We start from the raw sequence: 23,809 nt of genomic DNA, 5'->3' as shown, positions 1-23,809 counted from the left end.
CTTAACGTCTTGAAAGGTTGAATTTACGTTTTTAACGTCTAGTACATTCTACGATTTAAATTTCGACTCGGTAGTGCAATAACTTATAAAATTATAATTCGTTCGATGTTAAATCTCAGGTTACCCTAGCAAACGTTATCGAGTCCAGGGTCTCATGCCTCGTCATTAGTTTAGACTACGATCCTCGACGACGTTCACTATTATCTATTTTTTTTCAAGATGGTTTACAACCGCATTCACGCCACGCCACTTTTTGAACAGTTTTGACAGAAAACTAAAATTTTGGATTTTTTTAGTCGAAAGAAAGAAAGTGAAAATTTTTCCAGTGTTGTGATGAAATTCCCTGAAATTTCCAATATATTTAAAATTCCCTGATATTTCCAGGTTTTCCAGAAATGTGGCCAACATGAAAAAAAATTTTATCATTCTCTTAATAATATAGATAATAATTTAATTATTTATTTTTAATAATTATTTATTTAAAGTGTAAAAATTGACAGTTGTCATCGTACATAAAAATAATTCACCATTATTTAAAAAAAAAAAAAAAAAAAAAAAAAAAAAAAAAAAAGTAAAACATAAAAATATGTCAGTAATTAAAATCGTCAATTACATTTTGTAAAAATTATAAAAGATGTAAATAATGTACAATTACTTAAGCTATTAAATAAAATTTAAATAGTGATGATTAATGAACAATAATTATAACGATTAATTCAATTGAATTAACCACAGACAGAAATTTTCTTATAATATTAATAATAATTATAAGTAAGTAATAATTATTATAATTATAAATTACGATAATCTTGAATCAGTCGCAGCACCAGAACCACGAATAGCTCGCGGTACCGAATTTAATAACAGTCCAGCTCCAGCTCCTCCGCTATTATTATCACGTGGTTTATAATTACGTGGGTTTATTTCTTGCCGTTGATTTTGTGATGGTAGCGGCTGTAATTGTTGAGGTTGTTGCAGTTGATTACCCGGTACTTGCATCAATATTCCATGCAAATCATCGTTTTTTTGTTTGTTATCGTTATCATTGTCTAAAATATTAAAAAAGATATATTTGAAATTAAATAATCAATCAGATATAAATTATATATTTTACCAATTCTTTTACGAAAATCAGTTATTATCCGAAGACCTTTTAAATTTTGTTGCATTTCAAGGAGCAATTGCTGTCCCAATTGTTGAGCGTAAAACTTTTGCAAGTCACCAGACAGCGGCATAAAATTTTGATTTGTTAAGTCTGTTATTAATAACAATAACGCTCGTGATCGTGAGCTTATGTTACGGGTTACCAGAACTTCTCGTGCGTAAATAAATAATTCTGACAAACCGCTCACTGCTCTCAGTTGTAACATTCGTCCATTCATTGATATCTTAAATAAATAAAGTTTTATTATCATTAAGGGCATTCTCAGACCTAACGCCCCCCCCCCCCCCCCACATTTTTAAAAATATATCCTATGACTTCAACTGTCATCAGCTCATTAAAATTTTACTAATTAATTAATTAAAAGAAAAGTTAAAATATTAATTGAAAAAAAGATGTCGTTATAATTTCGCTGAAATATAGATTTAAAAAAAAAACACAGTTGTTTTTAACCAGGAGTTAAAGGAAAATGTGGTAAATAAATTTTAGTCTACAGACTTTGAAAATTCGAATTATAATTTTGACATAAACCCGCTTGGTATGAATGTCAGAAAGATGACATAATTGATGATATCAGAAAGATGACATGATTTTTTAAATAACTTTATGATACCAATAAGATGCTTTTATGACACTTATGCCGAGCGAGAAGATTTTAATAAAATTTATTCAACTGATTTTGTCTAACTCCCAACTAATGTCAACTGTAAGCAATTTTTTTTAAATTCTATACCTAGGAAAAATTACTTCTACGTTTTTTCAATTAAAGTTTGAATTTTTTAAAAATTAATCAATTAATTAAATTTTAATACGGTTGACAATTGAAAGTCATTGCATATTTTTAAAAAGTGGGAGATATTGTCTGAGAATGGTCTTGAATTGAATTGAATTTAGTAAGCTGTTACTGGACACAGTTTGTGTTAGCCATTTTACCCGGGACCATTGAGGACACTTTTTATAGTTATCGGAGAGGCTCGCGGTTCTAGTGATCATCATTATTAGGCCTCGCTTCTTGTCAGTCCACCTAACAACAAACTTATCAAGCCTACTGTCCTCTCCGACAACTATTTATAACTTAACTTTTGTAAATACTATTGTGTGTGAGTTGATAGGTGAAGGAGAGATTCCCCGCCCCGAGTCCAAGGAAACACGTCGCGGGGCACAGCCACTGTCAGCAGTCTCCACTAGTTCAGAAAGAATCGGGACCTAAGTTAGCTAAGCCCACCGTCATTCTCCCGTCGCTATGGGTCCTAGCCTTCAGCTACCGCGACCATATTACGTCGTGTCCTCGTCATCGGGGGGTTAGAATGATCTTAATACATAAAATTATTGTTTTGTGAAATTAAGATTTATTACCTCGGTCGCTGCTAATTCAATTTCCTCCTCACCGGCTATTTCTAATAACATTTTTAAACAGACTATTAGAGGTAATTCTAATACTTTTGGTGGTACTGCATTGCCATATCTTATCCGATGATATGCTTCGCCGAGAATAAACACAAGATTTAAAAAATGTTGGCGATTTTTTTTCAACATTTCCATACGATCTAAAAAAAAAATTTAATTTTAATATTGTCAATAAATAAACATTTTGAAAATTCCAGACTCCTGCTGCTTTTAACTCCGAAGTAAAAAAAAAGTAAAACTATTTTTTCAAAATCAATGAATATTTTTGGTTACCTTCATAATAAGGTTGAAGACATCCTAAAAATGGCGCGGTAACATTTGATGAGTTCGAAAACGCTAACACCAATTTCATTGCAAAAACTCGATCTTTGATAGCTTTCTTACATGCCTTCTCCAAATGCCTGAAAAAAATTATTTATTATTACAATTTAGTTGAATAATAAATAACTAAATAGTATATTGTGACAAGAGATGAAACCAAATGATTTCAGACCAGGGTGAAGTTGGCTGCTCGAACCATAGGTGAGGGCTGACATCAACCACAGTCTGAAATCGTGTTTCAGTCTGTTACACTGAAAAATTAAAAAGATAACGACCGCATGATAATATATTACTACTAATGTATAGTGAAAGATGTTATTGTTGTTTGCGATATTTATCATACGATATATTAATAGCTAGTATTTTTGTAGCATCTATCAATATATTGATTTATTACTCGAAACTATTACCATCGTATTTTTCATATTAACATATACAGTTAAAATTACAATAACACAGGTCCATAAAAAAAGTGGTCTGTGCTGGGTATTCGACAAAGATTTTCCGACGTATTTTTTACCGCTGAATACGAATCTGAAGTCAAAATTGGGGGCCAACACATTTATAATTGTGTGATTAATGTGTGTACCATAAAAAAGACGAATTTCACCACAATCTAAAAATAATCATTACTATAAAATTTTCAGCGTGTACTCTATCAAAAAAATTAATGTAGGATTGCATGGGGCCCATAGAAATCCATATAAAAAGTATGGATTTATGTAAGAATCTATAGGAATATGAGTATGGATTTATAAAAAAATCCATGTAGGAAACCATGGATACCTGAATACCTATATAGAAAATCCACATAGGAAACTGTGTATTTAGATTTCCATGTAGGAACTTTATGTAGGAAACTGAGTACCCGGATTTCTATGTAGAAAACCCATATAGGAAACTGTGGGTACCTGGATCCTCATATAGGAGCTTGACATCTGGATTTCTTTGTCGGAAATTCATATAGGAATTTAGGTTTCTATATAAGTAATTTCTATAAAATCAGGGGTATCTGGATTTCTATGTCTATCGTCTATTGATACGCGTATATGACTAAAAGAACAGATTAATATTCCTATAAGAAACCATATGGGAATTTTAGACAGAGTAGTTTATAGATGTTAATTTTATAATGAATAAACATAATCAAAATCTCACTGCATATCATCTGGTGATGTATTAACCGTTATTAAATTAGCAACTGGACTCTGGGGACTCTTGATACCGGCAACATCATTAATGTCAAGTTTATTGATTCGCTCTATCCAGTCATCATTATCATCATTCTCATTGTCATCATCATTTACGTTCTGTGTTGGTTCCAACTGTTTACCAGGTCGTCGTCCATTGTCCTGCGGGGTTTTACCCCAACCTCTACCTCTTCCAATTGACGTCATTTTTGTCAATCTGAAAATAAAAACAAAAATGATGTTTTTTTTTTAATCATATCTAATTATTCAACTCAATTATCCGAGTACCGATATTGCAATTATTAAAAACAATGTTTTTTAAACGCCAAAAAATTTATTTATAATTGAAACATATGATAAATATTTAAAAATTAAAAATAATAACTCACTTATTTGTATTTTTTCTTAATAATAATGTTTTTCTTTTAAATTTATTACAACAAACCCACGTTAGAACCTCAGTAAATTTATTTCATTGCATATTTATGCCTCATAACCTCAAAAAGTGGATTACAATCCGCCATTTCTGATTTTAGAAACCGCGGGAAATTTAAACTTCAAAAATTACCAGACATTTGTAATAAGATATAAATCATATATTTTAAATACTTAACTAGTAATAAAATATTAGCATTTATATATAAACATTATTACTATGTATAAATATATAAATATAAACTCATATTTTTATATAAAAAATATATAAACGTAATTTAAGAACGCAGAAACTAGAACGCAGTCTGCGCAGTGACAGAAAATTTGAACCAATGGTCAGCGCAAGTTGAGTAGAAATTTCATGCGATTGGTTGATATATTTCATATATATATGATTGGTCAAATATAAGAATTCTACAGACATCAGCAATCATAGCATCGATGCATTGAAATTGCAATAAAATAAAAAAATTAAAATAAATAATAAAGAAGTTTTTTTTTTATCTTTAAACTTTAAACGTACGTCGAGTTATCGTGTCATTATTGCTATCAACGTACTAAGTATAAGTCTGAAAGTTAAATGTGTGTTTTATGTGGTTTAGTGCTTACTCTCACTTATTAATATACATATATATATTTTTTTTAACTTTGTTTATTCATTATTATTTTATCCCAGTTTTAATGTTAGAAATATAGGAGTGGTGAAAGGAGTTAATTGTTTTTTAGTTTCTCATGTTTTAATTGTCTGTTGTTATCCAAATATATTTTATTTTTTGTTAAGTCATTGTGTATATACACATAGATATATACGTTGATACATTTGTTAATAATTAATTAATAATGACGACTGAGGAAAAATTCGATGCGGCTGTCAATGTTATTAGAAATCTACCGAAAAATGGTAAATTATTTTTATTATTATTCTTTTTTTTTTTTTTTATTTAAATTTTAATCATCCAAAGTCCAATATATTTTAATGACATCATTAATTATTTTTTAAATATTTAATTTAATTTTTGTATTTATTTTTAATTGGAATTTTTTTTTATTTAAATTAAAAAAAAAATTAATCATTAATTAATTTATATAGAAAAACTCGAATATTCTATTTTATATTTTATTACAATTTATATGTGTCAATGTAAGAATTTATGAATGTATAGACGTGTGTATGTATGTATGTGTGTATGTATGTATGTGTGTATGTGTGTATGTATGTATGTATGTATGTATGTATAGTGCATTCATTAAAAACTATATAAAAAGTTCCAATACATTAAACAAAATTTATTGAGAATTTGAAAGGGAAAATAACGCGCTCTTAAACTTTCTTATTTATAAATTATCACTTTCACATCTTTCAAAAAAATTGTTTTTAGGTATTGATATTTTATTATTATTATTATTATTATTATTATTATTATTATAATTCAAGTATAATTTTATAGACCTATGATTTTCTAAACTCAGTTAATTGTTTAATTTCGTAAATTAATTAAAATAATTGACAATTGGTATAAAAAAATCGGAACACTGCAATTAATTTTGTCTTGTAAGAGGTGGTCCGTAAATTTTTATTTTAATTTGACTAATGATCGACACAGATTGAGGACTGGAAAAAGTCGCGAGAGTAAAGTGACGAAACGGCCTTTGAAAAATGAATGATTTTATTAATTTATCAAATTATTGTCCAAAATACCCGTGAAATATTATTATATATTTATATTCTGGACGTGAACGAGATGGAAAATTTTCTGTAAAAAAATCCATATGGGAATCTAGCCTAGGGTTTCCATATGGTTTCTTATAGGAATATTAATCTGGTCTATGAATATACGCGTATCAATAGACGAAAGACATAGAAATTCAGATACTCCGGATTCTATAGAAATTACTTATATAGAAACTCAGATACTATATGAATTTCCCATAAATAACTGCATATATCCAAGTTTCTTTATGGGAATTCAGGTACCCATGGTTTCCTACAAGAGTTTCCCATATAAAAATCCAGATATCCATGGATTCTTACATTAATTCATATTTTTCTATATGGATTCCCATGCAATCTCACGCGGATTTTTTTGATAGACATAGAAATCTAGATACAACAGATTCTATAGAAATTATTTATATACAAACTCAGATTCCTATATGAATTTTCGACAAAGAAATCCATATATACAAGTTTCTATATGGAATTCCACGTATCAACAGTTTCCTATGGGGATCTTCTATATAGAAACCATATGGGGAATTTAGAAAACTAAATACTCATGGTTTCTTACATGGATTTTTATATAAATCTATACACTTGTGATAATTTCTATGAATTCTTACATAAATCCATACTTTTCTTTATGGATTTCTATGAGTGTTCCATGCAATCCCACATGGATTTTTTATAGGGTTATTATTTCTACTTACTTCAGAGTAATTGAATTGCATGGTTTAATTTTAATTTTTTTTTTGTTCAGTTGAATGTCAATGAAGCATGTCAATTAATTAGTTAATTTTTGGTTTGAAAAAAAAAAAAAAAAAAAAATTAAACAATTTTCAGATACCGTTTAAATTTTTTTAAAAATTTTATTTCAGTAGATAAAAAAAAAGAATAGTATAAATTTATTAATTTTATCTGTTCATGATAACGTAAAAATATGACAATTTACATAACATATTATTGATGTTTAAATATATGAATATTAAACTTTAATATCTTATATATTTAAAATTTTTGATATTTTCTATTTTTGTATTTATTTATTTTTTTTTTTTATTCTTTAGTTTTATTTATGAATAAAACAAGAGCTTAAAAAAAAAAATTTGACGTCTTTAATTTTTAAATGAAAAAATAAAACTTTATCCTTTAGAAAAAATTTTGTCAGTCATATCATAAAACTTATTTTTTCAAATTTATAAATAAAAGATTTTATGCAATAAAAAGTATGCAAAGATTTATTAAAATAAATATCTTTACTTATGATAAATATTTTGATAGTCGCAAAAAAAAATTGATGATAATTCTTATACAAAGTAAAGATAAATTTGTTTGTATATATATATGTATATATATATATATATATAAACAAATATTTACATTTTTTACTATTTATAATCAAACATGAGTAAGAAATAATATCGGCATAATTACTGTAGGTAATTTTACTTCCAAGAAAGGAGGAAACGCTAGATTGAATCGTTCCTAATTTTTACGTCATACAAATGTTAAATTATAGTATTTTGTAATTTAAAAATAAATTATTCAAGGCCTAGAATGTAATTTGTTTAGAATTTCCAAGATTTTTAACATAAACATTAATTTAATTTTTATTATTATATAAAATTTTCATTGGGTTTGAAAACTAAAAATAAAAAAATTTTATAAAAAAAAAGTTTATAAATATCCCAATCAAAATAATCCATGTAGGATTACATCGAAATCCATAGAAATCTATATGGGAAACTATGGGTGGACATAAAGAACCATGGAGATCAGCAAAAGAATGTATAGAGATTTATATAGGAATCAATGTGGGATAGTATGGATAACTGGATTCCCATATAGGAAACTATAGATACTCTGATTCCTACACAGGGATTCTACATAGGAAACTATGGGTAACGGGATTCCCATACAAAAAATACAAATAGGACATTCGATATCTGGATTTCTATGTAAAAATTTTATATACATGGTAAATCATGTATAAATTGACATAGAAATCTAAACTAGTTTCCCATATAGGATTTCCCATTATGAAAATCTACATATGAATCCATAGTAGTTTCCCATATAGATTTTTGCATGGTTCGAATTCTTTTAGGAAATCATTGTAAAAATCCACATAGGAATTTATACTAGATTCCCATAGAGATTTTCGCACATATTGATTTTTGTATGGTTCGAATTCTTATGGGAATTATTGTAAAAATTCACATAGGAAACCATACTAGATTCCCAAAGAGATTTTTTCACATAAGAATCTATTCTAGATTCCTATAGAGATTTTTGCATGGTGTGGTTTCCTATAGGAAATGATCTTAAAAATCCCCGTAGGAATCAGAACAAGGATCCCATTTGGATTTTTGATGTGGATTCCCATTGAAAATCATTGTGAAAATCCTCATAAGAATCCACACTAGATTCTCATGTGGACTTTGCCATGGTTTGAATCCCTACGGGAAATCATCTTAAAAATCCTCATAAAAATCCAGCATAGACTCCCACATAGATTTAGGATGGTGTGGATTCTTATGGAAATCCATTCAAGAATCTATGCTGAATTCCATAGGAAACCATATGGGCATCCATCCGAAAACGCCATGGAATCTTTATGGGAATCTAAGCTAGATTTTTTTATAGAAATAATTTTTGTCTAAGAGTATTTTTATACTTTGTATCGGACAATGAAACATTTCCCGAAATTCTATAAAAAAAAAAATAAAAAACTTGAACATAAGTTAATTTCAAAACAAAAATTTTACAGCTCAAAATACAAAAAATTCAAATTTTAAAAACTGACGACACCGATCACTAGATATACTTTTAAAGAATTAACTATTTTATACTTTATTTAATTAAAAAATTAATTAATTTTCAATTATAAGTAAACTATAATTATAATTATTGAACAATTTACGTCATAGTAATAATTAAAATATATAATTTATGCAATTTTTTATTACGATCGTTGTCTAGTTTTTTTTTTTTTTAAGGTACACCTATCAATTAAATACATAAATATTTTGCATAAATTATTTAAAAAAAGTAACCTTGAATAAATTGTAAAAGTAAAAATAATTTAATTTATTAAAACAAAAAACTAAAATATTTACATAAATAGAAATGTAATATTTATTTCTAGGTGCTTACCAACCGAGTCATGAATTACAATTACGTTTTTATGCTTACTACAAACAAGCAACAAAAGGCGCATGCCAGCAGCCAAAACCAGCGTTTTGGGAAGTCGTAAAAAAAGCTAAATGGGATGCTTGGATGAAACTAGGAAACATGAGTCGTCAGGAGGCCATGAATAATTACGTTGACGAGCTAAAAAAAATTGTTGAGACAATGTCTTATACTGATAATGTAGCCAATTTTTTAGGAAGCTTAGATTCATTTTATGAAAGTGTACCCGCTGAAGATTTAGAATTGCTCGTCGGCCCAGTTATCGAACGTATACGATCTCAACCCGGTTCACCATTATCTGGATCGCCATTAGGTAAATCTGCTTCAAGTACTGAGTAGAAAATTTAATTTAACTATCAATTGATTGTCTTATTTTATTTTATTTTTTAAAATTAAGGATCTAGAGAAACATCACCACAAAGAGTACGAAATTCATCACGTCATATTACTAGTAGCTTGGAAACAAGCCCAGCTAGCAGTCATAGTGCTAGTCCGTTACCACCTGACAGTGATGGTGATGAAGATGAAGAATTTAAAGATACTTTAGAGGTTAATTTTTAATTATATGTATCTGTCCTAAAAAAGTTGGTGTTATGATGCAGCTTATAGTCGTCATAGCGACGGTTGCTATGGAAAATGTTGTCATGCCAACGGTTGCCATGGCGACGGTTGCTACGGGGCTGTTGTCGTGGCAACGGTTACTATGAAGGTTGTTGCCATGGCAACGGTTGCTATGGGGATTGTTGTCATGATAACGGTTGCTATGAAGGTTGTTGTCATGGTAACGGTTGTTATGGAAACGGTTGTCATGGCAACGGTTGCTATGGGGATGATTGGTCATATTAGCGACTAATAGGGACAATAGACATCTATGATGAATAATTTTCATAACAACTTTTTTCACAAGGGGAGCGTGAAGAGTAGATCAAAAATAAAAAACTAGCGTTTTAGCTGCAGTTTATAATTTTGTTATTTATTAATAAACAATTATTTAATAAACCAGAAATTCAGAACGTTAACACAGAAAATTAAAGCATTAAAAATTTGCTTTCTTTGTTAGTAAAAAAAAGAAAAGAAATCTAAAGAAAAAAATAACAATTTTTGATCGTAAAAAATTTAATTAAAAATTATAAAAAAATATTTTCATAGAGAATTAAATTATTTACGTTAACATCTCGTGAGTTATGTCAGCAAAATTAATGGGAAACACTTTACTTGAAAGTTAAAAGAGAAATTGAAGTCTTTTTAGAATAATTTACTTCGTCAACTTCAATATTTATTCAACTTTCAATTTATGATACGAAGTTTTCTAATAATTCCGCTGACTTACCCGGTTTTTTTTTTTTTTTTTTTTTTTTTTTTTTTTTTGGTGGAAAATTTAATTTTTTACAAAAAAATTCTTTTTAAAATTTGATTTCACCCAAAACCACTGCGGTGACGAATTCAAAATGGAATTAAAAATTTTTATCATAAATAAAAATTAATTAAGAGTTAATCTATAAAATTATTTGCAGTCAGCACCAATAGAAAAATCAATCAAAGAATCAAAGTCTTCCACTGGACATGTACAATCAAAAAAAATTATACAGGACCAAGTTAAGTCAGCAACATTACCATCAAATTTAACAAATGGCCACGTTAATAATAAAAAAGAAGATAAGCATAATTTAATAAATAATGATAAACACAATAATCAAGATCGTAGCAGAGCAAGAGATAAGAAAACCGACAGAGACCTGAGTGATGATATTAAAAATGAACTTATCAATCAAATGGCCGAGACACTACAAACTTTACAGAATGATTTAGACAGGATAACTGGTCGTGTTAGGAGTCTAGAAGGACAAAATTTACAATTAATGACTCCACAATCGGTAAATATATTAATATATATTTATTTATATACTTGGAGGAATATTCAGTTTTTAGAATCGGACAAAAAAAATTATCATTTTTGAATAAAAGTTAAAATCAGTCATAAATATGAAATATAAATATTGTTATAAAATAAATTATTTATATACTTTATTTTTATGAGATTTTATATTTTCGAGTCAGGAATATCTTTGTAAATATTGAGTTATCAGAAAAATTGCAAGAGACCTTTTTTGTAGCGCTTTAAATTATCTACAAAAAAGGTGCCTTGTAGTTTTTTTTTAACTTGAAAGTTATTAAGATATTTAGAGTTTAAAATATTCTAGGGTATTCTAGACTCGTTGATAATAAAAATATATGCGCTGTCAAAGATTTTCCTTGAAATTTAAAGGAAATTACTTGAAGTTATTGACAAGTTCAATCAGTCATTAATATAAAATATAAATATTATTATAAATTAACTTATTTATATACTTTATTTTTACATAACTTTAAATTTACAAGTGATAAATGTCATGAAAATTAAAATCACAATGTATTTTATTTTATTTCATTTAAATTATTTTTTTTTATTGTCCATAAGTCAATTAATTTTAAATAATATTAATTTTAAAGCTGATAGTTATTTTGAAAACCTGAATTTTAATTTAAAATTATTTTTTTTCATGTGTAATTAGTTTTTAAATACGCGAAATTTCATAGCAAGACTTTAATAAACTCGCAATTATCAAAAACTAATTAAGGTTTTTTAAAAAAAAGTTAGTACTGTATTTTAAAATTTTTTGAATTTAAATCCAACTCGATTAATTACATAGATCATATATTTTTAAATACTCAAATTGTATTTTCATTTAAAATTGTGCTTTAATTTTTTTAATTATCAACAAATCAATATTCATTTAAAATTCACAAATTTTATTAGATTCCATGACAATTATCTTCGAAAATTATTAAAATTCTTATCATTGTCATACTCAACATAAAATCATTATTTATTATATTTTTTAATGTCCGATTTCAAATCTAAATATCTTGCTTACAATAAATATTTATATAAAAATTAGAGTAATTAATATTTTATTTTATTTATGAAGGAACAATCAAATATTTACCCAAGATGGTGGCCCCTATCTGATTGCTCACCAAGACTTTTAGCAATAATAGTATTGTGGCCGTTTGCAGCTCAATTTTTAATAAATATAATCCGACGTTATCGCCAACAAAGAATTTGATCAGATTTATAATCGATAAATATTTTATGTGTCTATTATATAAAACTATTTCTCGATAAAATTTAAAATAGATAAAAATAGTTTATTATAAATTTTAAAAGACATCTAAGTAATAAAGTTATTAATTGTTTACACGAATGAAAAATATAAATCAATAATTATGTAAAAAAAATTTTTTCTTTTATAAGTTAAATTTATATATAACAATAATTATTTGTATATAATGAGAGATAAATTATAAAACAATTAAATATTATTATTGTTCCTCGTTGCTCAAATTGTTGCCGCTAAAGCTCTAATGAGGAATGTAAGTTTACACGGTAACCAATATATTTAATTATAAATTATATATTAATATAAATTTCAAAAGAAAAATTAATATTTAATAAATTGTCTACCAGACGTTAAATGTTTACTAATAATTTGATAACTTGTACAAAACAAATACTATAATATTCACGTATATTTTTCATTATTAGTTCTTTAATTATATATATAAATAAATATCTCACGCTTTTATTTTCTTTTTAAGTATACTTATGTAATATAAAAAAAAGTTATTATTTTTATTGTTTAATTTTTTTGTTCTTTTTAATTAAATTTTTGTTCTATGGGATTTATTTTTATTCTGTTGGTTATAATTTTATTAATTATTTCATTTATAATAAATATTTGATGTATATCGATAATAAATTTTTAAATAGTAATTAAATTGTTTTTTTTCGAAATTTATTAAACAAAAAAAAAGTTTATAATTTCGTTTGAGGGAAATGACCAACAAGTTCGGGATTATAACTCCGATAGAGAAAATTAAAATTTGATAGGAACGTTTTTGAGATGACTTCAAGTTTTCGATTGAGGTTCAATTTGATTCTATTGGAAAAAGATTGGGTTGAGTTTGAAAATGAGCTCAATCGGTTGATTAGTTTAGAAGTTATAGTATTCAAAAATTTTCAAAATGTCAAAAATTCATATTTTTACTTGTTCTTTCTTCAATAGTTTTTAAATGTTATAACGTATCGACTTCCTATAAACTTTATCTGAAAGCTTTTAAATTAAGCTTTAATTTTCATGCCTATATATGTGTTTAGATCAATAAAATTTCTTATTTTACGACTCATTAAATGAAATTTTGCTATTGCATTGGTTCTCCTACTTTTAATAGATTCCATAGAATCCTAACTACTGTATTTATTAGTAAATTTATGAAATTGATTGAATTTATATTATTGCTGTGTAACACTCATAAAATCTAAATATCTCAATTCAAGTGTGTAAATTAAATTTTGTTTTATTGACAGTGTTTATACGACTCATTTCAAGTATGACACTTAGATCTATCATAATTGAAATTCCAACTCAAATAATTTTATTTAATTTTGTATTAACTATTAATTCTATAGTAAAAAACATAGTATTCTTATTCGTAGATAATTTGATTCTCTTCAACTTCAATTGTTGTTGTTCAACTTACCATTCCGATCATTTTTTAAATTTTCTAATTTCAATTCTTTAATTTTTTGCATTTAACTTTAAATTGTCTGACAATTTTCTTTGTTTTATAACCTCGAGAATCTATGAGAACGTCAAAAAAAAATTTATTTTGTTATTAATGTTTATTTGAGAGGTTAAAATAATCAAATAATGAGAAATCTACTTCCATTTCAGCTGCTGAATGGCTTTTTTTTTTATCGCATGTTAATGTGTTGAATAATCAAAATTATTATTATTTTTTTCAAATAACTTATGATAAAACTTTGTGAATGTTTGGTTTTGCATAGAATATATATATATATGTATATATATATATATATATATATATATATATATATATATATATTGTTGTATAGCCGCCTGGTTGACTATAGTAAAAGATGTTCTTTTAATTCGCCCTTAGGAACTTGGAGGCGTTCAACTCGCGGAGAATATTTTACATGCCAGCGCGCGAAATATAATTTGAATTTGAATTTAAAACAAATATTTTATTGTAGGTTTTACTTTTAACGAAATAAAACTAATGGTTTTATTGAGGAAAATAACAATTATATTTATTCATATACTTTTCACAAACTGCGTGTACTTTATAAAAATTATACTCTCTAAAAATAATCAATATTCAAAAATGCTTGTTAGGCTCTGAATGAATAAATTACGAATGCCAAATTTTAGAGTGTCCTCCTTCGTTCTCCCGTGATTCTTCTCTTCGGTTACGAGAAAGGGGGATGTGAGAATAGCGAGGGTGGTTGTGCACGCTGTTGTTAGGTCCCATCATCTTTCACTTTCATCCCCTCTCAATAGAGCGAATCCACGCAGATTTTGACGTCACAACAGCTTCATTTTCCCCGGGAGTGTCGCTGCCATGGTCTCACCCTATTGTCTGCATCTTAGGCCCAGCAAAATAATCCCTTAACTGTTTATGAATATTTTGGGAAAGTTTTGCCAACAAGAGGATTATAGTCATAAAGATATGGCAGTTAACGTCTGGTAGAGGATCCTCTAATTCTATATAACTACTTTATATCTATTTATCTACGTTATATTTAAATATATAAGGTATTCAAAAATCCCGCTTATAAAGATAATTAGTTTCTTTTATTCTCTGTAAGATGGTCATAGAGAGCACTGTATTACCCGTTGGCTACACAACAACAATATATATATATATATATATATGTATATATATTGACGTATTGTCAGCCAATTAAAATATGGTATTGTGACACAAACTAGCGTGTATTCCATTTCAAGTCAGATTTACAATGACATTAAAAAAATATATTTCAAATTTTTAAATTTAGATAATAACAAAATTAAATCTTCTGTAATTAATAATAAACTAACAAAAAAAATAATTAACTTTTTTTTTCTATTTACATTTAAATAAAATCGATAGTATATTTAAATAAAAGTGAACAAAAAACAAATGGTGATAGCTTTCATTGGATAAAAATTTAAATACAGAATAATAAAATAAGTGTTATTAGATACATAAATAAATATGAAATTAATTATAAATATTATTTTAAATTGTTGTTTTATTGTTTTGGTATTTTCTACCAATGATAATTCATCTGACTTGGGAACTATTGTATTTACAAACATAGTAAGTAATTTTTTTAAAAAATTTTTTTAAAATTACAAACTTAATTAATTATAAAATTTTTTTTTATGGAAATATATTTATTTATAAGTTATTATTAGTTGACATTTATCAGTTGGCCTCTAAAAATAATTACTAACCTAAATTTTATGGAACTTTTACTTTCAGTTTTGAAATTGAAAGTTTTTTTTTTTTATTTTTCTTCAGTAAAATATAAATTTATTACGAATATGTAATTTAAATAATTTATTTTTTCTTATTATATATGTTATTAATTATATGTCTTGTTGTTATATATATATATATATATGTATACATATGAATATTATTACAGCTGTTTAGACATGGAGACAGAACACCTGTGAAACCTTATCCGAATGATCCTCATGGTAATGAATCAGAATGGCCTGTACCATTTGGCCAATTAACAATTGTAAGATATCATTTTTTATATATTTATTATTTATTTTAAATACTTCATACATATTTATTAATTTATTTATACACATATTTATATTTATTATTAAAAACGATATTTTAATTCAAATGTTAAAATTAATAATTAAAATATGATACCGAAAGTAGCAAACATTAAAAAAAAAATATTTTTTGTGGTAATCATATCCACGTTCTATGATTACTGATCCCCGAAAAGTGATCACACAGACTAAATCAAACTGAGAACTGATCTAATCCATCAGTTTTATCAAAATTTTCTGAACATTTAGTATCATCTTGAAAACTTTTATCTCAATAATTTTCAACCGAATGTCGATGGGATCAGTTGACAGCAAAAAATTTCAGTATTATATATAAATATTTATTGTTATTAATGATTGTTATAATATCAATTGTTATTAACTTTGTAAAATTTTGATTTTTTAAATTTATTAGTACAGTTGATAATTATTTTAGAGCTGAAAATTATCGATTGTAAGAAAATTTTTGTTGAAAATTATGAAACTGAACTATAGTAAATATTTAGATTTTTTTATATATATTTATATATTATTTGTATTATAATCAATAATACTAAAGTTAAAGTTTTCAAATTCGTCACAATTATGGTCGCATTGAAAAGAAAATTTACAGAAAAATATGATAAATGACAAAAATATATTAAAGATTAATATAGACGTGAAATAATTTCCATAAGTCTATTAAATTTATGAAAAATCCATTTGTTAAAAAAGATACCACAAATGCAAGATACGAAAAAATTTGATACTCAAATTTTTGGAAAAAAAAATTTTTAAACTATGTGTCATAAAAATGTATATTTTGAGACTTAGCGCTATTTTTCTACCGTACGTCCACGCGGCAAAAAAAATGCTGACTATTTGATGATCTAAAATTAACTGATTAGTGACAGGAAATTGTCGACTTGAATTTAATAAAAAGTCAGCAATTTTTTTTTTGCCACGTGCAGTTTTTTTTTCAATTCATGTGAAGACATATGCCGGATTTTTATATAAATTTTTTATAAGAATTTAATTGACAGCTGAATTTTCATAAATAAATATTTAAAAAAAAGTTTGAAAAATCCAAAAGTGCACGTCTCAACGCTCATTCATCACAAAAAAAAAATAAAAAAAGATAAACCGGAGATGATCAGAAGCGCCCATGTATGGCCAAAGATTAAACTATTTACAAAAATATGTATTAGACTGGGCCAAAACAGTTGACTTTTTTTTTCTTAGCTATATCGAAAATATTTTTCAGAATGACAAAAAAAAAATTTCATGAAAGTTTGAGCCCTTAATATTAATTTAAAGAGGTCTATCATCGCTATTTTTAATTTTAATTCATAATTTGATGTTTTATGTCAGAACTGCTAAAAAATCGAGGTAAAAAAAATTAATTTCCACTTATTCTTATGTAAAATTAAATTCCCTACAAAAAAGGTCTGATTGAAAATTTTCGTCAGACAAGCTGTTTCCGATTAATTAAGCTTAATAAATTGCTAAATTTTTTCGATTTAACATTTTTACTTTTGAATTTTGTAACTGATGAATCAATAAATATCTAAAGAAGACTATGACAGACTTTTGAAGGAAATTTAATGTTCTAAAAGAAAGGTCTTATAACATTTTTTGCTAAATTCACTCCTTCGAAAGTTTTCCAAGGTTGAAGTTGAGTCAAAACGATTTCAATAACTTGAACACCCTAATATACATCTATATATATATAAAGACTATTCGCTGTTAATGAATTTATTCATTTTTTAATTAAATTAGACAGTAATTTTAAATAGGCTATTACTCAGAATGATACTGAAGCGAATGAAAAAAAAATTGACTCAAAAAATGAAGTTTTTTGGGCGTTATCGTGACCACATACATTATCCGCACATACAGACAACCCGACCTCCACTGAAATATTTTTTCAAACCGGTGTTTTGTTACTATTTACAAAAAATAGTGTTTTTTAAAGTATCTACTGTCATAGAAAACTGTGATTGTTGATATTTGTCAACTCATTTAATAGTCCAAGTGCAAAAATGATCGGATAAAAGCTATTTAAGCCGAGAAAATTTCTTGACCTTGAGAGAGTGATAGTAAAGCACTACTCAACCGCTTCGCGTTGAGACGTGCAATAAGCCAGTGGTAGTAGGTAGAGACGAGTCACCTTAAAACAAGTCTCCATGCCGTAGGCAGGATAACTCACGACTGCTTCACCTGAAATAAAAGAACCAAAAAGATTTCTTCAGTACATAAGTTTATCTTAGTTTTGAACGAAGGATTTTTATCTTCCCGCTAAGAAAATCGACGATTTTCAAAAATTTCGGGAAGTTATTGTTTTCACCCCGATTTTCGAAAATCGAGTTTTCATCAGATGTCGACTTTTTGAGGTCCTAGGAAGCTATTCTGACTATTTTCAGAATGATGTCCGAGTGTGTGTATGTATGTATGTGTGTGTGTGTGTGTGTGTGTGTGTGTGTGTGTGTGTGTGTGTGTGTGTGTGTGTGTGTGTGTGTGTGTGTGTGTGTGTGTGTGTGTGTGTGTATGTATGTAAACTGTTTGTAACTTTTTAACTAATGAATCGATTTGGATGGTTGAGGTGGCAATCGAAAGAGCTTGTTGGCCATCAACTTTCCTGAAAATTTCAGATTATTTGATCGAATAGACTCGATAATATTTGCGAATTACGAAAAAAACAAAAATTTTTTTAGTTTTTTATTGTTTTCTCAAAAACGACTTGTACGATCGACTTCAAAATCTAATCAGCTCTAGTACTCAATAAAACGCGTCGATTGCCACGTCAACTATCAAAATCGATTGATTAGTTCGAAAGATATCGGCGTTGAAAAGTTAAAAAAACTACATTTTATGTTATTTTTTCCGGATAAATCATAATATAACGTACTAAAATGTGCCTGATATCATACCACCTCATCTTTTTTATGGTTTCTTTTGATCATATAATGTCATCGAACTTGGTTTTTAGTTTAAATCATATTATCAACAAAAAAATCGATAAAACCTAGTTTTTAATATTTTTATCGGATATTTCATATTTTATTGTTTATTACATGAGTCAAAACTTATTTAAATCTTGATTTTGATTTCTGACATTGATTTCTGCCTCAATACACTTATTTTACTGAACATAATCAGGAACTAAATTTTAAAAACCGCTTCATTGATGATTTTTGATTCTTAAATTTTCAAACTTCAGCATAACAGGTAACTTGTTAGAGCTTGAAAAGATCGTAAAAAAACAATTGCATGTAATAGCATTTTCGAGCTCGAAGAGCTCGAAAATATATCTACACTAATGTTTTCGAGCTCTTTGAGGTCGAAAACAGCGGGAAGTTTTGGGACTGGCCCGCAGGGTCAACCGACGCCCAGATTTTTTTTTCAATAACTACTTATTTTTTAATTAAACAAAAGGAGCAATTTTTTGTAAAAATTATGGTTTTTTCATTGCACCTTTATTAAAAATTCAAAAATGAATATTTTGTTTATTCCTTCTTTCAAATCCAAGATAAACTTGTCTACCAAAGAAATCTTTTTGAATTTTTTATTTCAGATAAAGCAGTCATGAGTTATCTTGCCTACGGCATGGAGACTTTTTTTTTAATGACTCGTCTCTCCCCGCTACCACTGGCTTATTTTTCAATATTTTTTTATGAAAATTTAGCAGAATATTCTTGGTGATGTTTGACAATGTCACAAATTTTAAATATTTTAATAAAGAAGGTACTCTGAAAAAAAAAAAATCACAAAAATATCCTCTTTTTTTTTGTATCTCAGACCCTTCCCCCCCCTTACTTACAATAAATTCTCTATATTAAAAGAATATTCAGAATAATTGTTTATTTTATTTAAATATCAGAAGCAATTTATTCGAGGCGTGAAAATAAAAGTAGTTTGAAAAAAAAAATTATTTATCATTAAAATAATGAGTTTATAAATGATAGTAATATAATATCCTTGAAATGAAATGAATCATAGATTATGTTATATAAATAAACGGCAAAGTTCAATGTACAATTGTATATATGAATATTTTTTAGACGGGAATGCATCAACATTTATTATTAGGTCAATGGCTAAGGTCACGGTACCGTAACCTGATATCAGATCACTATTCGATTAATGATATTTATGTACGTAGTACAGATGTTGATCGTACATTAATGTCAGCAGAATCAAATTTAGCTGGATTGTACCCACCTAAAGGCAATCAGAGATGGGATAACATGAAATGGATGCCGATACCAGTGCATACGGTACCTGAGAAACTGGACAGTTTGCTAGCTGGTAAAAAAAAATGCCCACGTTACGATCATGAACTAAAATTACTTATGGAATCAGAGATATTTAAAAGAATAAACCACCAGAATTCAAAGCTGTATGATTACTTAACACATAATGCGGGGAAAAAAATTGATTCGCTGAAAGAACTTGAGTATCTTTACAATACATTATATATTGAGGTGATTTTCATAAATTATTAATTTTCAAATCTTAAGTTGTTATTTTCAATAGTCTATGTAGTTCATGCATGAAAATTATGACGTTGAATGCCTACTCGGTCTTATATATTTTTATTTTAAAGGGTAATCATTTCTGATTGGTTGTAATTATGATTTTAAATATTTTAAACCACTAAATTTGAATAGAAAACATGAAATTTATAAATGGGCGGAGTCCTATCCCCACCTGATATAAATTTGAAGCCATTTGCTAAATTATTAGTCGCTTTCTTCGGAAAAAATGTTTTTTTTTGCGCGTGCGCAGATTCCGATGCGCACTGTGTCTGCGCACATTTATTTTAGGCAAGTTGGATGTCTATGTCACAGATTGGCTTTCTTTCTTACGGGCTGTGAAACTTAAATCAAAAAGAAAATGTTGAATTCAATAATTTCTATAGGATTTCTAAGGATTTTTATAGAAATTCTGTAGAAAAACAGGACTTGACACTGTCTAAAAAAATTCATAGAAAATCAGGACTCGTTGACTTGTGAAAAGAAAAATTTTTCCAAAGAAAGCGACCACTTTATTCTACGCATGCGTAGATCGATTGCGCTTGCGTAGTATACTTGATCACGATACTGCTTGTTAGCATAAAATGGCGTTTTTTCGTGCACTCGTGTACATAATATACATTAAATATTGCACCCGACTAATCAGTGTTTAATGGAAAATTTTATTGGCTGATATTAGGCATTTTAACGCCGTTTATTTTGAGCATGTATTACATGAACTATTGTATAAATAACACTTTAGTGTGTTGATACCACTTACCTAAGGCTCGTGTCCACAACTTGATACAAAAATACCCACAAAATTAGTATTTGATACATTTTTCAGACCTTATACAATAAAACACTACCCGACTGGACAAAATCAGTGTATCCAGACAAAATGAAACCGCTTGCAGACTTTAGTTTTAAAATAGCAGCCTACAATAAAATAATGCAGCGACTAAAAATAGGTTTGCTGATAGGAGAAATGACTGATCACATGGTTTTAAAATCGCACGGCAAATTATCACCTGATAGAAAAATATGGATGTATAGCGCTCATGATGATACTGTAGCTAATTTATTGATGGCATTAAATTTATTTTATCCTCACTGTCCGCCTTACGCGGCGACAGTTCTCATTGAATTACGAACAAATTTAATTAATGAATTTTTGGTGACGATTTCTTATAAAAATACTAGCGGAGAGCCAAGTCTGTTAACATTACCAGGTTGTACGCCATCTTGTCCACTTGATGACTTCATTAGATTAACTAAAGATGTCGTGCCGACTGATCTTGAGAGAGAATGTCTGATTGGTTCATTAGATAATCAAAATATTTTAAGCTCTAATCAAAATGGTTACCGCAGTTTTGACAATGGTGTTAACATTCCTATGGTATTAGGTAAGTTAAATATGCAATGCTTATTTTGTTACTCATATTTTGTGTTATTAATTATTTTATTTTTTCAGGAGTGTTGATATCGACAATAGTGATGATTACTATAATGATCGTACTGATATTATTTTTTTATTGGCATTATAAACGTAATTACCATCAGTATTACTTGCGTCTTTCAACAGAACCACTTTAGAAGACTTTTTAATTTTTTAATTACAAAAACTATATATTTATTATCAATTAATTGTTGTAGTATATGTTTTTTTGCATAATATAATTATAATACAGAATATTTTTCTGGAACACTGCGCTACCGGAAGGTCGAGGGTTCGATTCCGACGCAGTGTCTATGTTTTAAAATTAAATATATTTTTAATATTTCCTTTAAGATGCATAGAAAGTTATTAAATTATTTACAATATATTACAAAAAATTGTTAACTAAATCATTGAATTCCCTGGTAGAAATTTGTCCCGGTATACCCGATTACAAAACAGCACCTGATTAGGGGAATGACTGATGTCCTGATTATATGAATTCCAGAGAAAGTCAGGTCATGAGAAAATCTATAACCTGGCCAGTAGGTGCTGAGCCAGTTACAAATATTCTAATAATATTTCATGATTATCCTTGGCGGGCCTGATCTTACAGTAGGTCTGCCGTAACTTCCGGTATATCTACCGTAACATTACTACGATATTATGATAAATTACCGCGATGATGTAGTCAAATTACCCTAAACTTACTGTCAACATGTCGTAACCCTGCTTAAAAAATCCGATAGATTCTTATCGCTGTATGTATAGACCCTATACTTAACTATAGTACTTCTCATAGAACTCATTCATTTTTATAATATCTTTATCATAATTTATGAGAATTTACTGGATTCTATGAGATTTTCTAAACAGGGAATTTACAGTACATTTATTGTAAAAAAATTAGATTTACTTGAGATTTAATTACTTGAAGGGAAAGTTTACATGTCGCTGTTTACACAGTTAAAAAAATTGTTTGAATTTTAAAAACATTGTATATAACGCAATAAACACATCCATTTGTGCTTGAAATTTCATTACTAATTTCATATAGAATTTAAAATACACGTTTTTGAATTTTCAAATCAACACTTTGGATTTTCAAATACTTCGTTTTGAATTTTTAAATAAAATTTTTTTAATATTCAAATACTTTGTTACTAATTTTCAAACACTTTCTTTTTAATTTTCAAATAGATGTATTTGAAAATCTGAACTGTTTATTTTAAAATTCAAAAGCGTGTATTTTAAATTCTATACGATTATTACAATGAAATTTCAAACACAATTGTATGTATTTATTGCGTTATATACAATGTTTTGAAAATTCAAACAATTTTTTTAACAGTGTATGGTTACATGAAAATTAAAGACCATTAGGTATATAAAGTAACAAAATGTTCATTGATAAAACTTCAAAATTTTGTAAACTGTCATCAATTCTTTATAAACAACATTATAAATTTTTTTTTTTTTTATTAAGCATTGTTATAATATAATATAATATAGCGGGTGATTATATTTTTTTTTCTTAAACGTTTAAAAAAGTAGAAGTTGAATAAACATTTTAATATTTAAATCACTATAAAACCACATTATGTTTATTAGCATTATGCTATATCAAATTTAATACTGTGTACTGTCAATGATGTTCAGTTCAGTCACAACTTTTATTTACTTTATATTATCGAGAAAATAAAAACTTAACAACAATAAAGTCTGATGTACACCGCTCACTTTACTCAAATTTATTATATATTTAACT

General features: G+C 27.2%; 3 protein-coding genes across 3 annotated transcripts; 2 read left to right on the top strand and 1 right to left on the bottom strand.

Annotated features, from left to right (window-relative positions):
- Window positions 1-579: 579 nt before the first annotated feature.
- LOC103576939 (hypothetical protein) lies at window positions 580-12,464 on the bottom strand. The gene is made up of 6 exons (XM_008557393.3): window positions 12,412-12,464; window positions 4,049-4,297; window positions 2,843-2,970; window positions 2,519-2,709; window positions 1,115-1,388; window positions 580-1,049 (listed from the first exon to the last, which is right to left on the bottom strand). Exons 2-6 carry the CDS (start codon window positions 4,285-4,287, stop codon window positions 799-801), a joined length of 1,083 nt encoding a protein of 360 aa, XP_008555615.1. The 5' UTR covers window positions 4,288-4,297; window positions 12,412-12,464; the 3' UTR covers window positions 580-798.
- Window positions 4,946-14,295, top strand: LOC103576941 (acyl-CoA-binding domain-containing protein 4). Its single transcript, XM_014444186.2, has 5 exons — window positions 4,946-5,416; window positions 9,381-9,737; window positions 9,822-9,973; window positions 10,939-11,298; window positions 12,394-14,295. The coding sequence occupies exons 1-5, from the start codon at window positions 5,356-5,358 to the stop codon at window positions 12,529-12,531; spliced, it is 1,068 nt and encodes a 355-aa protein (XP_014299672.1). The 5' UTR covers window positions 4,946-5,355; the 3' UTR covers window positions 12,532-14,295.
- Window positions 14,296-15,263: 968 nt separating this feature from the next.
- LOC103576938 (prostatic acid phosphatase) lies at window positions 15,264-23,128 on the top strand. Its single transcript, XM_008557392.3, has 5 exons — window positions 15,264-15,634; window positions 15,966-16,064; window positions 20,151-20,573; window positions 21,451-22,009; window positions 22,078-23,128. The coding sequence occupies exons 1-5, from the start codon at window positions 15,530-15,532 to the stop codon at window positions 22,197-22,199; spliced, it is 1,308 nt and encodes a 435-aa protein (XP_008555614.1). The 5' UTR covers window positions 15,264-15,529; the 3' UTR covers window positions 22,200-23,128.
- Window positions 23,129-23,809: the final 681 nt, after the last annotated feature.

The sequence above is a fragment of the Microplitis demolitor genome, chromosome 2, assembly GCF_026212275.2.
Source record: "Microplitis demolitor isolate Queensland-Clemson2020A chromosome 2, iyMicDemo2.1a, whole genome shotgun sequence".
In the NCBI taxonomy this organism is placed as follows: Eukaryota; Metazoa; Arthropoda; class Insecta; order Hymenoptera; family Braconidae; genus Microplitis; species Microplitis demolitor.
Note: the sequence above shows the minus strand (reverse complement) of the source record. Positions and strands in the feature narration are given on the sequence as shown.

Coding starts and splice junctions, on each gene's coding strand:
- LOC103576939 (XM_008557393.3), bottom strand. CDS start 4,287: ATGACGTCAATTGGAAGAGGTAGAGGTTGGGGTAAAACCCCGCAGGAC. Junction 2,710..2,842: donor TCTTCAACCTTATTATGAAG/GTAACCAAAAAT, acceptor TTTTTTTTTTAG/ATCGTATGGAAATGTTGAAA. Junction 1,389..2,518: donor TTGAATTAGCAGCGACCGAG/GTAATAAATCTT, acceptor TATTTATTTAAG/ATATCAATGAATGGACGAAT.
- LOC103576941 (XM_014444186.2), top strand. CDS start 5,356: ATGACGACTGAGGAAAAATTCGATGCGGCTGTCAATGTTATTAGAAAT. Junction 5,417..9,380: donor TAGAAATCTACCGAAAAATG/GTAAATTATTTT, acceptor ATTTATTTCTAG/GTGCTTACCAACCGAGTCAT. Junction 9,974..10,938: donor AATTTAAAGATACTTTAGAG/GTTAATTTTTAA, acceptor AATTATTTGCAG/TCAGCACCAATAGAAAAATC.
- LOC103576938 (XM_008557392.3), top strand. CDS start 15,530: ATGAAATTAATTATAAATATTATTTTAAATTGTTGTTTTATTGTTTTG. Junction 16,065..20,150: donor CATTTGGCCAATTAACAATT/GTAAGATATCAT, acceptor AATATTTTTTAG/ACGGGAATGCATCAACATTT. Junction 20,574..21,450: donor ACAATACATTATATATTGAG/GTGATTTTCATA, acceptor TACATTTTTCAG/ACCTTATACAATAAAACACT.